At 36.3% G+C, this 17,599-nt stretch overlaps 1 protein-coding gene across 1 annotated transcript in view; it reads left to right on the forward strand.

The window, feature by feature from the left end:
- The window catches only part of LOC106471935 (5'-3' exoribonuclease 1-like), a gene marked incomplete at its 3' end in the record, with an annotated part of 68,154 nt that overhangs the window by 33,166 nt on the left and 17,389 nt on the right, over positions 1-17,599 (forward strand). The window contains exon 7 of the mRNA XM_013932558.2: positions 16,361-16,529. Coding sequence (XP_013788012.2) covers positions 16,361-16,529 — 169 coding nt within the window. The remainder of the gene's footprint in view (positions 1-16,360; positions 16,530-17,599) is intronic.

Genomic DNA, 17,599 nt, shown 5'->3' on the forward strand with positions numbered 1-17,599 from the left:
TTTTGTAATTATATATATATATATATATATATAATTACAAAATAAAACATTTCTATATACAAAGTGTACATGTTCTAGAATATATGTGAGAGAGAGAGAGAGAGAACTTTTATGTAAATTAGAAAACCTGATTTTAATTTGTATGAGGGCTGAGGAGGAAGGGAATTGTAGAATTACACCTGTACTCTTTTTTTCAACCTAATTATTATTTTTGTAAGCATATATTTTATGTTTCCTACTTATGAAATTATAACACTTCTCTTATGTCAAGTACACTAAGTATTCCGTACATTTTATTGAAACAGTAGTTACTAATCATACCACTCTGTGTTCAAATTTGATGACGAGGAACCCATTTTGAGACTAATAATGCTTGGAAACGGCTTGAATTGGTAATGAAGAAAAACTTTAATACAAGTTTAATATGTATTTAACTTGTATTAAAGTTTTTCTTCATTACCCATTCAAGCCGTCTCCACACATTATACCACTCTGTGTGTTTGATCATAATGGTCTGCTCCAATACACAGAAAAAACTACTATGTATGATTTTTTTGTGGGGTGTGTGTGTTTTAGTACAAAAACTTTTCTTAAAGCAATGGGCATTATACAAATCAAAAGATCAAATTTTCTATGCGAGTAACATTTAATGTATGATTACTATTCAAGTATTGTCAAACAGTTTCTGTGAAAAAGAGAAAAAATACCTGATACCACTTGAATACTACCTGACAAACCACCCATGAGGTGGATTCTTGTACATGGTGAGAGGACCTCCCAGGGAAAGTTCTGTATTTCAGTTTACCTTCTCTGGGATCTGAACATCCACCCATATGTTTGCTGTGTGTGGTGATCTGTGAAGGGGTGGATCCTGGTGTTTGAGAGGTGTCAGTGGCATTTTAACACACCACTTTGGTCTTGAATTCCTGTAGGCGAGTGGTCTTGGGGTAGCTCCTCCAGGGTCAATTGGCTGGCCTTGTTGGGCCAGGGTCAACCAATTACCAGTGTTGGGCTTTCTCAACAGGTGTTGTGGACATTGTCTGATGTTGTTGTTTGAGTATTGTGCTCATGAAGCCTTGGTGTAACTACAGTGTCATTTGTTTGGCTTTGTAGTGTGTCCCTTCGTAGGACTCCCGAGTGGGTGGGGTCAGTGGGCACTGAAGAATTTTCTTTTTTTATGGACCCCCAAATCCAGAAAAAATAAAATAATAAAAAAAACAGTAAATATATAAGCAACCACATATGGAAGACTGTTACACAGTCACCACCCAAGTCAGTTCCTGTACCTTGTTTTCTTATTCTTCATTACTTGACTGAGAAATTGTTAGGGCAAATATCTCCATTTTTCATCCAGAAGGGATTAGAGGGCTTGCTGACTCTTCAAAGTCAGTCAAGAAATTACATTCTGGGGATATTTTGGTAGAAATATCTACAGCACACCACAGTGAGCTCCTGAAATCAAAGGTAATTAGGGACATGCCTATTGAGGTTATTTCGCATGCTACTTTGAATTCCTCGTGAGGAATTATCATTAAGAGGGATTTAAAGACCATCCTTGAGTTGGAGATCCTTGCTGGTTTCTCCAACCAAGAAGTTTCAGCTGTGCGATGCATCCATTTCCACTTGAAAGATGGAATTCTGCAACCTAACAATGTTCTGACTTTGACGTTTACATTGCAATGTACGCCTGCCCATGTTAAGGCAGGTTATCTGAACTGTAAGGTACAACTTTATATTTTTTCAGATGTTTCCAGTGTCAGTGGTTTGGACATTCTAAGGCATCTTGTTGTGGTGACAAAGACCATTATGCCTATAAGTGTCAACTGGACCTTCACTGTGTCAATTGTGGTGGTTCCCACCTCTTACTTTTGTTCTTGCCCTAAGTGGGTGGAGCAAAAAGAGGTACAGCACTTGACAACTGTCATTAACATTACTTACCCCGAGGCTCAGAAGTTGTTGTCCCCTACTCTGTCTCAGATATATACTGCTGCACTACATTCCACTGCCAGAGTGGAAGTACAGACAGATCTTTCCATGCCTCCAACAGAGTCCTTCTCTTATAATGTAAAGAGTCTTTTGTCCTCTATGTTTGCAAGAGTTGACAAGCCTACGTCTGCTCCTGTCACTGTCCCCATCATTTCTTCCAGTGACTGCTCTGGTTCATCTTTTTCGGCCCCAAGGTATAGAACTGTTATTTGGTCATGACCTTGGTCACTGGAGTCTCCTTCTTCCGACAAAGATCTGTCCATTCAACCCAGGGCAGGTTCCATGGAGGTTGATAGACCTCTCTACCAAAGATATACGTCATGGTCGCAAAAAAATGGATTCTCCGCCCGGTTCTCCTCCACTGTCACGTTTCTTCAGTTTTTCTTATATCAGAATGACAGGTTGTGTGTTGGACGAGTTCATGGAAGTGTGGCATTGCTGGTTTACTAGCACATACCCAACTTGTTCATGCCACTCAACACACCCATGGAGGTTGTAGCTGTCCGAATCTCTGTGGGTCGTAGCATCACTGTTTGTTTTCTCTACCTATCTCCAGGAGAGACTTACGATCAATCAGACCTTGATGCTCTCATCGAACAGTTGCTATCTCCCTTTTTCATCTTGGGAAACTTTAATGGACACAATCCACTTTGGGGTGGTGCTGGTCTTTATGGGAGGGGTCATTTTGTGGAGAGTGTGTTCTCAGATCACAATCTTTCTCTCTTCAGTACTGGTTCATTTACCTATTTACATGCATCTAGTAGTCTTTTACTGCTGTTGATCTATTTATCTATTTCCCTTTTATTTTCTCTCAATTTTTCTTTGAAGGTTGACAGTGATCCACGGGGCAGTGATCATTTTCCTATTGTTTTAAAGGAGATTGGCCGTGCTCAATGCCACCTGACCTGAGTGCTATGGTGGAAGTTGGAGCAAGCAGGAGAGTGGCTCTCCTTCACCACTCTCCTGGAACTAGATCTTGCTGTTGTTAGTCTTCAACACAGGGTCGGTCAATTTGACTGAGTCACGTGACCTTTTGTACTCTCTATGTATTGGGTATATCTTCACAGAATTTGGCAGTCTTTCAGTTAATATTACAAGTTTTCACATACAAAAAGTCATATTTCTTAGTGAAGTATTTCTAATAAAAGAAAATAAAATAAACTTTTGTCCATGAATATATTGAGTATTTCTTTTGAATAGGCCGTGTGCAAAGTAATTTTTATTTTAAAATTAAAAATACTTTTTATCATCTCAAAATTCTCAAATTTTTTTTGTGTAATCCCTAAAACCTCCTAAATGCATTTCAAACGGTTTTTTTCACTAAATCCTTATAGTTTTTATATTATTTTCTCTACCCTAATCTCAAAATGGGATCAGTCAATTCGCCGACCTCATAACCACCCAAAAAAATCGAAAATTAAACCTTCTTTTCTTTCTAGTATGACTTAAATTGTAACATGAAACTACATTTATTTATCCTAAGTAGCTCTAAGTTCGTAACATTATACATCTATTTATAATTAAATTTTATTGTTTTATTGCCCTATGAACCGTGTCTAACTGCTATCCGCACCATTATAAGTTGTAAATCTCTTGGAGAACGTGCAGCTCACATTGCGCTATCGAATTACATCACCCTCGAGCTGCTCGCATGAGTGATATGTGAACAATTTTAATTATATTATTATTATTACTTATTTTACCTATTCTAGTCTTAAATAATTTAGAAATATCCGTACTTTTAATTTTAGTTACTTTTATAATAATAAATATGAAAAGAAGAAATAAGGTACTTACCCAATCTTCTTTTTTCTTGCCCTCGATTGTCGAGGTGAGTTATGCTTGATTTTTTTAGTCATTAGAGTAAAGCACTTAACAATTTTTATTTAATTAAATAATACACCAAAGAATATAGACTAATAACATGAAAGAAGTAGACAAATTCACTTACTTCTAAAAATTTTCAAGACTTTCTAACTATGCGACAAAAGCCATTGCAAATTCATCCAAGCTAGTCGCTAACTTTCCCATGGGAACGATTTTGATTACTCCGAGTGAAATTGACAGTTATCTGTTCAGAACACAACATTATACAATACACCATTTGATAGATGAAAACCTTGACTTTCTATTGGTTATAGGTAATATATAATGAAACGTAAGAGAGAACTATCAACGAATTGTGAAAGAGGGGATGTGACAAGTGGGTGTGGCAGGACGGGTCTGATTTTCTATTCGATAGCTCTGTAACCAAACAAAATTAAAAAGCTATAAAAATTATGGTCTGTTTGAGCAATAATACTTTTATAGAGAGTATTTTACGTTTAATTTTGTACATTTTCGAGGGGTGATGGATAAAATAGGGATGATGACATGCTAAGACAAAATTTGTCACGTGCGTCGCAATAATGAAAACTCAGGATTTTTTTATATATTTCCTTTTAGAATTAAGAACTTAAAACTTGTATACTATTAAAATATGGATTATTAGCTAAGATTTTATGCTATTCTAATTTGTATAATCTAAACAAAAAGTAGTATAATAAACTTTTATATGTAAGACACTAAAACCTTGTGTCATGCGCAGTAAATGGTACCCATGGAGAAAGGGTTAATGAGTGCATGGAGGCAGTAACTGATTCTATAATTCAAGCAGCTGTTCATTCTATCCCCAAAACCTCAACAGAATTTTCATGGTATCCTCATCCATGGTTTTCTGCCTGCCAGCAGGCACAGAAAACATGGAAACAGGCCTGGGATAGCTTTCGCAGGTATCCCACTCTTGTGCCCATGCCAAGCAGGTCAGATGTCAAAGCCAGAAGGAATCTTGGATTAATTTCAACACCAGCATCTCTTCTACCACCAGTTTCAAAGTCGTCTGGGACAAGATTCAGAAGGTCAATGGGAAGTGTGCTTCCCATCCTCTTTCCATCCTACTCTCCAATGGCCAGGAAGTTGCTGATGCACAAAGTATTGCCAATACTCTTTCAGAGAGTTTTGCTTATCTTTTAAGCACTTCTGTCTCTGCTCTTGCCTTCTTGGCCATCAAGTCTTGGGCTGAACGATCTCGCCTTTCCTTTCGGGCTGATTAACTCTATGATTATAATCACCCATTTTACACTGTTGGATCTTAAGCTTGCTCTTTATTGGTCTGGCAGTACATCAATGGGACCTGCTGATGTTCACTATGAGATGCTGTGCCATGTCTCTCCTACTTTTCTTGCTCTTCTAGTTGTTTTTAACCGGATCTGGCAGAAGAATGTTTTTCCAGATGCTTGGCTCAGGACTATTGTTCTTCCTTTTCCAAACCCCATGAAATATCCCAAGATTCCTTTTAATTGTCATCCAATTGCTTTGATTAGCTGTGTCTGTAAGGTCTTGGAGAGGATGGTTAATGCATGTCTTGTTCGGTTCCTTGAATCAAACAACCTCCTTACACTCACCCAATGTGGTTTTTGTCGACATTGCTCCATTGTGGACCCATTTTTATTTATAACTTTTTACTTGACAGGAGATTCCTAGTTCGTGTGGGTTTGACCCTTTCCTATTCTTTCACACAGGTACTTGTAGTCTTTCAGGGCTGTATCTTAAATGTCACCCATTTCAGTTTCAAGATCAGTGCTCTCATTAAACAACTTCCTCCTACTGTTGCGAATAGCCTCAGTGTTGATGACTACTGCATTTCTTGTCGGTTGTCGAACATGAAGTTTATTGACTGGAGGCTTCAGACTGCCCTCACTTGCATGTTGAAGTGGACCACTGCAAATACTTTTACCTTCTTTTCCTATAAAACCGTTTGCATTCATTTTTGCCACCAATGGGGTTTTCACCCCGAACCTGAGCTCCTTCTCAGTGGTGTTGTTCTTCCCATGGTTCCTGAGGCAAGTTCTTTGGGCTTATCTTTGACCATAAGCTTACTTTCATTTCTCACATTAAGCAGCTTCCTGTTAACTATACAAGGGCACTGAACATCCTCTGTGTCCTCTCTTCCACCTCTTAAGGAGCAGATCGATGTTCTATGTTACTATGTTAAAGATCTATCGTGCCCTCATATGTTCCAAGCTGGACTATGGGTCTCTGGTATATGGTTCTGCCAGGCCCTTTGCCATTAAGGTGTTGGACCCTGTACATCATCTTGGGCAAGGGCTTTCCTCACTTAACCAGTCCAGGGTTTGACACTTGAGTCCCACAAACGTCCTCTTCACCTCTGCCATTTATAACTTTCTTTACAATATGCAACCAAGCTTTGATCCTTATCACAACATCCCACCTGGGGTTGTGTCTTTCTTCCTTGGTCAGTTGTGCTCTTTCAGAATAGATGGTTTGCCATTCCTCCTTTTGGTCTTCATATCCAAGCACAGCTGGCTGAATTTGGTCTGTCATTGGATGACGTTGCTGAGTCTGTTAATCAGTCCATTCCCACCAATGACCTTACTTTGAGTCATCTGAGGAAGGTGGATACTCCCTGTTGGAAGTACAATCTTCTTTTTGCTGAACATCTTTTGAACCATTCTCCTGTTCCCATTTATACAGATAGTTCAAAATCAGATGACACTGTGGGCTCTGCCATGGTTTATTATGGCTCAGTAGTTGCTCACAGGATCCCCTCTACAGTTTCTGTGTTCTACGCCAAGTTGTATGCCATTTCTGTTGCCCTGGATCATGTAGAAGCTGACACTGCAGCTAAGTCCATCTGTTCTGGTCCTGTCAAAGCCTTGCCTGTTCCATTTATAGACTATGGTCCTGTGATCAAGGCATGGCTTTGTGTTAATTGGCAGTTGACTTGGGGTGAGCAACTTCATAACAAGCTTTTCAAGATCAAACCTACTGCTTAGCATGAAAGTTGAAATAAAGTTCATTTTCCTATATTTACAGTAAAAGTTCAATAGTGCTTTGATGATTGTTTAGTTTTAGGTTCTGAAGAATCAGCAGAGTTTCCTTCACCCATAGTATAGTCTCATTTTCAGCACTGTCAATTACTTTGAACATATTGGGGGATGGGACCACATCACATTCACCTAGTGCATGTTGAACAATGATTGAGCTGTCCTTGAACCTAGGATTAGAGTATTCTTTTAAATGATCCCCCAGTCTTCTGACTGTTGATCCAATGTAATTGCCCCCTCACGTGGAACAACAGAATTCATAAATGACACAAGACTGTTGGGAGAACTGTATTCGATCTTTAAACTTTAAAAATTTTTTAATTCTTAATAGTGGTCTAAACACACATTGAAGGTGAACTTGTGGATAGATTGTTAATTATGGCATTTAATTTCTTCACCAAGGTTCATGAGTGTGAGCCTGTGTATGCTAGAGAGATCATTACTTGTAGCTTTGGGACAACATAGTTTGGTGATCTGGCTTGAGGTAGTGTTGAATGGTTTTATTGATTGTAGAATCTATGAAGTTGTTCGGGAAGAAGTTAAGTTTTAAAACTGATTTTAGTGTAACTAACTCTTGCTCTAAAAGATTGCAGGAACTGGTGATTCATTGTGCACAAGTTGTAAGACATTTCAGGTTTTCTTTGAAATGCAGAGGAACAAAACTGTCAAAGTTGTTGTATAGACAGGTGTAAGCGGGTTTTTGGTAGCAACCAACATCAAACTTTCTTTCTTTACTGTACACTTGTGTGTCAAGAAAGGGAAGATGAGAACCTTGTTGGTGTTCACAGGTGAACTTAATGTTCACATGTCTAGAGTTCAAATATTTTACAGATTTCATTTTTGAGTACTACAAATATGTCATCAATATAACGATTATAAATAAGCAGATTGAAACCAGTAGGAGACAGTTCTTCAGCCAAATATTCTTATGAAAGCAAATGAAAACATTAGCCATTACAGGTACTAAGCTAGACCCCATACTGACTCCATCGATATGTTCATATAATTGACCATTGAACTGAAAAACAGTTTTTTGTGACAAATTCCATCAGCAGTCTGAAAGATTGTCTGCTGAGTCCATTAATATATTGCTTGTTTTTAAAAATAAGATTAACACAAAGGTTAATGGGTTCATCTAGGGAAATGTCAGTGGTGGCACCATTTTAGACATGTGTTTTCTAAGGATTTACCCCTGATGTTGGACAGTGTCATTGGCAATGGTAACACTGACTAAGTTGATTATGTTTTTAGTTTTTTATGGGCCATTGGCCTTTTTACTTCTGTTTAGATTTTTACCTAATTTTTGGGCACTGTTACAGTTTAAACTTGTTTTCTTTATACATTTTATTTTCTTTTACCTGCAGCTTTTTTACCAGTTGTTTGACACAGATAGCCTAGTTGCTTTTTCAATAAATGCCAAACATCCAAATCAAACAAATAAGCCTGACAAACCATCAGATATTAGTAACTGTCTTTGAATTCCTTGCCAGTGAATAAACCTTCAAACACACCTGTAGTAAATTCTCAAATTTTTTGTTTTACAAATTTTCTTATTTATATAATAAAACAGTTAATTGTTTAATTTTTTACAGTTGTTTTTATTTCAGTAGAGTTGATGTTGTAAACAGAAAAAACATAGGAAAAATTAATATTAAAATTTATAAATGCTATTATGACAGATATGCTTGTGACAGATCAGAAGTCATTAAGAAACTATGCTGGGCTGTTTTACATAGCCACATTCTTAAATCATGCACTGTAAATGGGAGTCAAAAATTATTTTATAGTAAAATAAATATGCAAAACCTGATTAAAATGAATGAATATCTTTTTCCCTATATTTTGAACTAATGACGTTAATGGCTTTCTCCCTATTAATTTTTCTGACTTGATAAAATTCAACTATTGTTTTTATCAAATGTTACAACAAGTTGAATGAAAATTCAAGTCACTTCAGAAAAAACTGTAACAAATATGTAGTGTAGTTAGAGGTTTTTCACAGCACAGAATTGTTTTTCTAATATTAATATTCTAAAATAAACACTAGCTTGAATTCTTTAACTTGTTTAACAGGGCATTGTACTAATAATATTATTAGATCATATTATGAGTTTATATTACTATTAAATATCTGTTGAAAGATATGCATTCAAAGAATGTCTTTGTTCAATTATATACTTTTATGTATTATTTTTAAACTTGCCTGAGTTACTTAATTTACCTCATGCTTTAGAATGCTTCATCAGGAGGGTCAAAAGCATATTGTTGTGGTATTAAAAATTACTCATTTGCCCGATCATTTGCCCGATGGAAAAAGCTGACACCATGGAAGTGACTGCCCACTTCTTTGGTGGCTTTTAAATATAGGGTTTTGCAGTTGCCCATTGCACTGTTTCCAGTAAAAAAACCTTTCTAACAGGTGTCCAGTGGGGTTCAAGGCACTTCTTCAGGTCTCCCCAGTGTGAGTTTTTGCCTCCTTCTTCAAGTGAAGCATGGACTCTTGTCACTTACCAGTTCATAACTACTGGGATGGTGGACCTAAGAAAGTTACTCACCAGCACAATATGGTGGGATGTAGTGCAGTGGTGGCACTGTCTATGTAGTGTGGGTCACCCCTCAAACAGCTAGTATGTCTTCCTCCTGCAGCAAGATGGTTAATCACCCCCATCTCTTTTTGTTCAGTTTTTGAGGTCAGACACACCATACAGTCTGATCATGCCCTAACAACACTACATGTATTGGCTTGATGACTACATGTGTGCAGGTGCTCGATTGGTTCTGCAAAAATTCTGCCCATCTTTGTGCCATTTGGGGTTTCTTTGCCTTTCCATTCCTTTCCTTCTGGACAAAGAGTATACCCTGGTTGATATGAGATGCAGTCTCCCGTTGATGCACTTTTTTCTTGCCTTGTTTAAGAACGAAGTTATTTGGAGCACAAGTGCCTAGGGGGAACTACTGTGCAAGGAAGTTGTATTGCCCTCCTATTAGTGGAGGGCTATTGTCATATGATGATGTCATCATAAACTAGTACTGCTCATGTTAAGGTAGGAGTTAGCTTAAGGCTAGTGTCATGCAAATCTCATAGGTAGATTTGTGAAGGATCAAGCTATTCTGTCGGTAGTGGTGAGTATCTATCAAAACACATTTTCAGGTAAAGAAAATGTTAACTTCCAACAAGGTGCCTCACTTCCGCTCACATACATAGCTATTCTCATTCAGTGCTGCCCTCTATTTGCAAAAAATATTTTGAAATGCAACAAGCCTTTGACTCCCATGCACCTCTTGATTCACGTGTTTAACTCTCTCATATTAGGCTCAGTCCCTGGGACTGACCTCTTAACCATTTTGTGTCTGTTATAGTTTTCATGCTATAACTTTTAAATCAGTAACCAAATGTTAACGAAATTTGGGAGATTATCAGTAAACATTACAATGCTTTCATATACAAAACATCTAATTTTTTTATTAAGTCTTAAGGGTTTTTAAAGCAATATTTCTCTCATGCTTTTTTTTTTCTTTTCACATCTTGCCTATCTATCATGCAAAGTAACTTTAATCTTAACATTAAAAATACTTTTATGCATCAGAAAATTTTGAAATTTCACTTGTGAAATCTTTATAATGTCCAAATAGTTATCAAACATTTCGTAAGAAAAATTTTATATTTTATATGTTATTTTCAATAATTAATCTATGTATGGGTTCAGTAAATTTGACTCATCTCACAACCACCATACAAAATTAGGAAATAAACATAAATTATACATATTTTATTCTGGAATGAACACAGATTATAACATGAAAACATGAATGTTTAGACTAAATAGTTTAAATCTCATAACAATATACATTTATATATATTTATTATTTTTATTATATTGACCATTCACCCGTGCCTAGCTAAAAATACAGAAGCTATGGTGACATGGCTCATGTGCAATCATGTTACCGTATCAGATAACATAAAGGTGACCTTTGGTCTGTATAAAGTAACTTGTCTTGGCTGTGTTTTAGGCAACTAGTATTTTGTAAAATACAGTCACAATTCAATTATTATACATTACATATGTATATAGATTAATGTTACTTTGAAATAAGTTCTTAAACATGCTTTTCTTAAAACGCAGAACAGTAAATAAACAAGTAAAGCAAACAATTATCTTTTCTAGTTACGACCTTTGTACTCGGTTGCTGCTTGATGTAGGTTGCTAAGCCTTTAAAAATTTTGCACAAGGAGAATATGAAACAAATTATTATTTTAGGTTTTATATATATATATATATATGAATAAATAAAAAATCATAAATTACGACATCAGTACCATAGAACTTTACTATGATTTATCAAATGTTGTAATTAAGCTGTATTTGGATCTAAAAAGAAATTAAATTTTGGTTGCTCTTTTGTTGCATTCTGAGTTATTGCCCTCTTTATTTATGTTTTTTGTCCGACACATTTCCATTCTTTACCTGTCCTACCTACGGGTTTCTCCATTCGTCATGTATGCTCAATGCTGATTTGTATCCTGGATCAATTGGGCCTGCCTCAATCACTTCTTAGTTCTTCCCCATATGTAATATGTAGTCTTTGATCACAATTGGGTGGGCAATTTTTTCAGGACTGAAAATGCCTTCGGTACACATTCTTATTTTTCATTTCTCGGGAAATTAGTTTAGGTTTTATTGCTATGTGATTTAGCACCAGTTTTGTGCCTTACTCATCAGACTTTTTTCAGTTCCATATGTATTTTGTCAGGTGGTCTGCATTTTACACTACTTGGACATCTGGAATTGGTTAGCTCCTTCCTAACAGTTTTGGCTATTTGGGGAGTGCCTTTTTAATCACCCACTTCTGTCAGAATCATCCATTCTCATCCTCAAATGGATTTGATGGAGCTTTCTGTTATCCACACCATTATGGTTCACTATCTTACAGCTAGGTTCTAATGCATTGGGGGATGTGACTTCTATGGAAGCACTTCCACCTTTGGATGTGGCTCATTTGCAATCTTTTGAGGAGATGCTGCACGACCCATGGGCTCTTCTTGCTAGGGTTCCTTTGGATTCTCCTCTTAACATTCCTCATTCCATATTTGAATATATGCATTGGTGGTTGAACATATCCACCACCTTGTCAGGTTTACTGATCTTCCCCCCCCCCCCTCCATCTGGATTTGTTTCTCTTCCCTGATGCTCATCTCCATAGTTGGGAAGCATGGGTTAATCAGCAGGAGGCTTCAGGGTAATGGTCTTACCATGTTAACACTCTTGCACTTCCAGCAGTCCAATGTGCTTTAGTTCAATTTCTTCCTCTTGTCTGGATTTGACTAATTTTCATGTTTCATTCTGATTATTTGATGGTGGTGGCTTATATCATTCCTCAAGGGGTCACTCATTCTTGTTTCCTTTGTAGACAGTGGATCTCCCTTTTTGAACTCTCACACTTGAAATGTATCTCCTGGCATGTCATGTTCCAGGTACTTTCAGCCTCATTCCAGATCCTCAAATTTTTGGTGGCTCTGACTCCTTTGGGGTACTCCTTCATGGGAAGTGTTTGACTCCTTTCTTGATTCCAAGTTGTCTCTATTGTTTTTGATCTCTGGTTCATCATCCACTCTCCCAGGCTGTTGATATGTTCAGTTGGGATTTGATTCAGTTTATTCTCCTGGCTTTTCTCATTCCATCACTTTTCTTCCCAAGGTGATTTTGATCATCCATGTCACTCTGGGTCAGGTCTTTCTAATTGATCTTTTCTGGCCAGCACAAATCTGGTTTTCTCAGCTGTGTTGACTCGATATATTCTTTTCATTCTGGATTGATTCTACAAACCTACACTTTGGGAGCTGATATAGAATATTCTTTTTTTCACTTTCGTTTCTTGCCATCTTCTACCTTTATTCTCGGCCAGTTTCAAATGACCTTCTCTGTCCCATACATGCTCCATTTCTCGCAGTTTCTTTACATTGCACCACTCCTCTCTTTAAGTTTTTTTCCCTTCCTCTGACCCATTGTGTTCAGCTTGTTATTCGATTGGCCTTATATTCCTTGTCTCCTTTTTCCCATAATCAATTTCTAGTGTCTTCACTCCGTTCAGGCACGTTACCATTTACTTGCATCTCAGCCTCGCTGTCTGTTAAAGGTACTTCGTTTGTTGACTACACCTCATACATTCATTTCCCATTATCTGCTTTAGGTAGCTATTTCTTCCTCATCAGGGGGCCTTTTTCTACCTGTTGCCATCCTTCACTCTTTGCTGAGACTAACTGGGTAAGTGTTTTCTTTCTTTTGTTATATATATTACTTTTCAGGAGCCTGTCCCATGTTTTGATCAGGATCCTGCTCTATGGTGAGTGGTACCTGTCCAGATATACTTCAATCACTTAAAACTAAACCCCACATTGTAAGGCCATGTTGACTTCGCTTTCCTAATTTCCATGGCCAAGAAATGCACACTGTTCATTACAATCACACAAACTAGAGATGGGGGGGTTCCACAAGATCATTCATGGGTTATTCCTCATGATATCTTTGCTTCATAAATATGCCATTCCTTAGATTGGATAAATGGGTTTGGTTTGCTTTTCAAAATAGTGTTTTGTGGTCACCCATTGCATTGTTTCTGGTGTGAATATTCCTCTCCATTGTATAAGATATACAATATAAACAATAAAGACTCTGTTCAGTTGAAAGTAAGGTGGTGGTGTTCTGCTGGTATAGATAACAAGATGTTCTCCAAATGGACACTCCATCTCTGCATGGGCTTGTCTGAGGGATGTTGTAGCTTTGAAGCATGGTGTCATAATGATTGGGATCCTTCATACTATCCCTGCATGGAACTTTGTTCCTGGCAGTTGAGTTTTGGATTTAGAAATGAACCAATCAACATATTGTGAACATTCATGTAGTACCAATTGGAATCCTTCATCCTACCCTCGCATGGATGTCAGTTACTGGTAATTGAGTTTTGTATTTAAAACTGAACTAATCAGCACAGTGTACTCACACATGTACTGTGCCGGCATAATTGCAGCTCACCCCTTTGATTGGGATCCATCATCCTACTCCTGCATGGTTGTCGGTTCCCAGCAGTTGAGTTTTGGATATAGAGCTGAACCAATCAACATAAGTCCTCACACATGTATTCAGGGTATCCCTGGTCCCTCACTCAATTTGCCTTGATTGCACTACCCCAGTTTTATGGTTCACAGTGGGTGCACTTGTTGGATGCTCTGCTTCTTCCTCTTGCACTACTCCTCTATGTGTTTATGCTAAGGATGTTAGTGCATTTGAGATGGTTCCAGTCTGTTTGATCTGAGTGGGATATATATGTATATTCTATTTTACTCTGCCCACATGTTCACAGATGGGTGGTGGGATTTCTCCCTCTGGTTAGCTGAACTTGAGGTGAAGATGGTATAATCTTCTTTCCTACCCCTGCATGGATGTCAGTTCCTGGCTGTTACGTTTTAGATGCAGTTGGCTTGCCATGTACGGTCCGTTGCACCCTAGCCTTTCTGTGTTTTGGGATACATCCCTTATTTTACCCACATTCTGTTTGTTCATCAGGGAGATTGAAGTTATAATATAGTGTAGTTAGGATCACTGTCTAACCGATTTCTCTCCCATTGGGATGTGCTCCTCACAATTTTCTACCCGGATCTATTGCACCTTTTCCATATCTGGGCGAAGAGTATACCTAGGACAGAAGTGGTGTAGTCTCCCACATATAATCCTCTTATTAAAGGGTTCCCTTTGTTAAGGTGTCTTCCGGATGCTTCATTTTATCCCTTCCACTGGTCCCTCCACCTATTCAACGTGGGATTCTAGCTATGTATATGAGTGTAATTAAGTACCTTCTCTAAAGTTGTAATTTTCTTACACTGAAAATGTATTTCTGACAGGTACTTACTTCTGCTCACACTTCCCACCCTTCCTCCCAACTGTCAACCAGTGCTTACGTTTCTGCTTAAACTCGAAGTGATAGTTAGGTAGAATATCATAGAGGGGGGGCACAAGGGTGTGTGGCACTACTATTGGTGGAAGTTTGTCACATGATAATTTTCATGTGAGAATCAGTTAAACGTGAAATGAGAGGTGTGTAGAAGTGAAAGGCTTGTGGCATATGAAAAATTGTTTAGAAGTAGAGGGCAGTACTGAACAAGAATAGCTATGTATGTGAGCAGAAGTAAGTACCTGTTGAAAATATATTTTCATTGTAGAAAAATGATAACTTTCATGTTAAGTTTAAAAATACTGTTTTTCATTTTATAATTTTCAGATTTCATTTGCATAATCTCTTAAACCTCTTAAATTAATATTAAACATTTTTTTTCAGTAAAAATTTATATTTTATCTGTTATTTTCTCTACCTTAACTCAGTTGATTTGACCAACTTTCTAACCACCAAAAAATATTGAAATATATCAAAATACAGAGAAGGGTGATTCAGATATATTTCATATTGTGTTAGTTATGTTCTTTGATCAGATTAGTTATGGATTACAATCTCATTACTGAACGTGCCTTTTCATTCATGGAGGCATTATAATGTGATGGTCAATCCCAATATTTATTGGTAAAATGTAACCCAAGAGTTGTTGGTAGATTTGATTAGCTGTCTTCCCTCTAGTCTGTTACTTCTAAGTTAGGGATAGCTATTGCACATGGCCCTTGAATAGCTTTGAGTGAAATACTATAAACTTTTTAGAATTACTGCAGATTGTAATAGAAAATTGTTTTTCTCAAGTACCTTAAAGCTCGTGACACTTGACATCTTGTTTTTATTTAACTTTATTGTTTTATTGCTCCTTGAACTATATCTGTCTAATAATTCTAAATAGAAGCTGTAAATCACACAGTGAATGCATAGCCCAAATTTAGTAGTGAATGATATAATGCACAAGCTTCTCACAAGCATTTCTCATTCAGAAATGTTTTCATTATTTTTTCTTTATCTACCTTACTTAAATTAATAAGTTTCTGAATTTTACATTTGAGTTCTTTTTATGACAGTAAGTAAAAAATATACATAAAAAACAAGAAATTTAGTACTTATGTTTGGCATTTTGTTTTTTGCTATTGGCCCTCCTACAAACCATAGCCATAGTTTGTTGTAATGATATTAGTAGTAACTAAAGCAGTTTTTATTTATTTGAAATTTGCACTTACGAACACAAAGCAAACAATGTCCTATAACTATTGTAATTTAACTGGTTTTCTAACTAAGATCCAAGTGCCTTAAAATAATTCCTTCAATTGGTCGACCTGAACTCAGTGATAGCAACTTTGAATCTATAGATGAAATAACTACAAATATCTAAAAATGTGTACTCATAAGTATTTTTCTCTGTTGTTTTTTTCTTTATTAATTTAATTATCCAATGATAATTTTCAAATGCACATTAAAATTTGCAGAATTTACTACATACTAGAATTTTTATGTAATATGCTGAAATGTATTAACAGAATTAAACATTATGATATTTTCAGAAATCACTGCCATTTGAATATAATTTGGAAAATATTATTGATGATTGGGTATTGATGGGTTTTTTGGTTGGTAATGACTTTATCCCCAACCTTCCACAACTTCACATCCACCATGATGCCCTACCTACTTTATATCGTGCCTACATTGATGTGCTTCCTTCACTTAATGGTATGTTTTTCTTCTTGTTTTTTAACTTTGTAGTAAACATAGTGAAGTGACAAATACTTTGAATAGTAATACATAACTTTTAGAAAATGATGTGCAAAAAGAAAATAATAATTTTTAATATAGATTAGACTATAGTGAAAACAATATATCAAGTTTCAATACTTTCTGGAAGTTCATGAGTTATTGGCTCCTGTGGCTCAAGCATAAGATATTGCAGAAGATCTTACTCACCGTTGTTTATTAGAATTTTGAATACCCTACAAAATAATAGTCTTAGAATTTAAAAATCTCTATTTTATTTTCTTTATTCAATACCTTTCCAGATAAATACTACATTAGCCTTTCATAGTAGGTTTTATATTTGCATTTGACATAATAATTACTTAGCTTTAAATTTGGATATGTCTTAAACTCCAAGAACTTTTATATTTTAGTTCTACAGTGAACTTTTGAGTATCTTTGAAGTTCAGGAAACCCAATGTGCAAAATGTTATGTTTACTGATTTGATGCCAAAAGAAAAAATGGTAAAAGATGCAGGCAAATATATTATGTAACTTATATCTTTGTGTACTATAGCCTTATAGACATATTAAAGTAAGTAAGCTGAATAGGATTACTTGTGAAATTGTGGGAAAGATTGGAAGTCTGACAGCTTTTTGTAGGTAAATATTCAATGATTATTAAATGGATTTGTATTAAAGTATGTTTTTAGTTTTCATATTATAGATTTACTGAATAAAAAAATATGTTCACATTGTCATATTAAACATGCAATTTGAAATATTTATGAGTAATTTAAATGGTTTTGATTATTTTTGGAAAGGTATAAAGCAGCTTCAACAAATATTCAGTCTCTCAGACTTAGTATTTCTCTTGCTTCCCAGCATGTGTTTGAGATAAGAATTTTAGCATTTTTCCAACTCTTTGTTACAGGTGTGACCTAATACTTTCAGCATTTGGTACTTCATGTGCTCCCATAAACATTAGGTTGTCAAGAAATTGATGTTGCTTGTTTTGATATACAAGTTGATTGGGTTTTTTCATCTGAAAAAAGCAACATTAATGACAC

The sequence above is a fragment of the Limulus polyphemus genome, unplaced genomic scaffold (assembly GCF_000517525.1).
Source record: "Limulus polyphemus unplaced genomic scaffold, Limulus_polyphemus-2.1.2 Scaffold4973, whole genome shotgun sequence".
In the NCBI taxonomy this organism is placed as follows: Eukaryota; Metazoa; Arthropoda; class Merostomata; order Xiphosura; family Limulidae; genus Limulus; species Limulus polyphemus.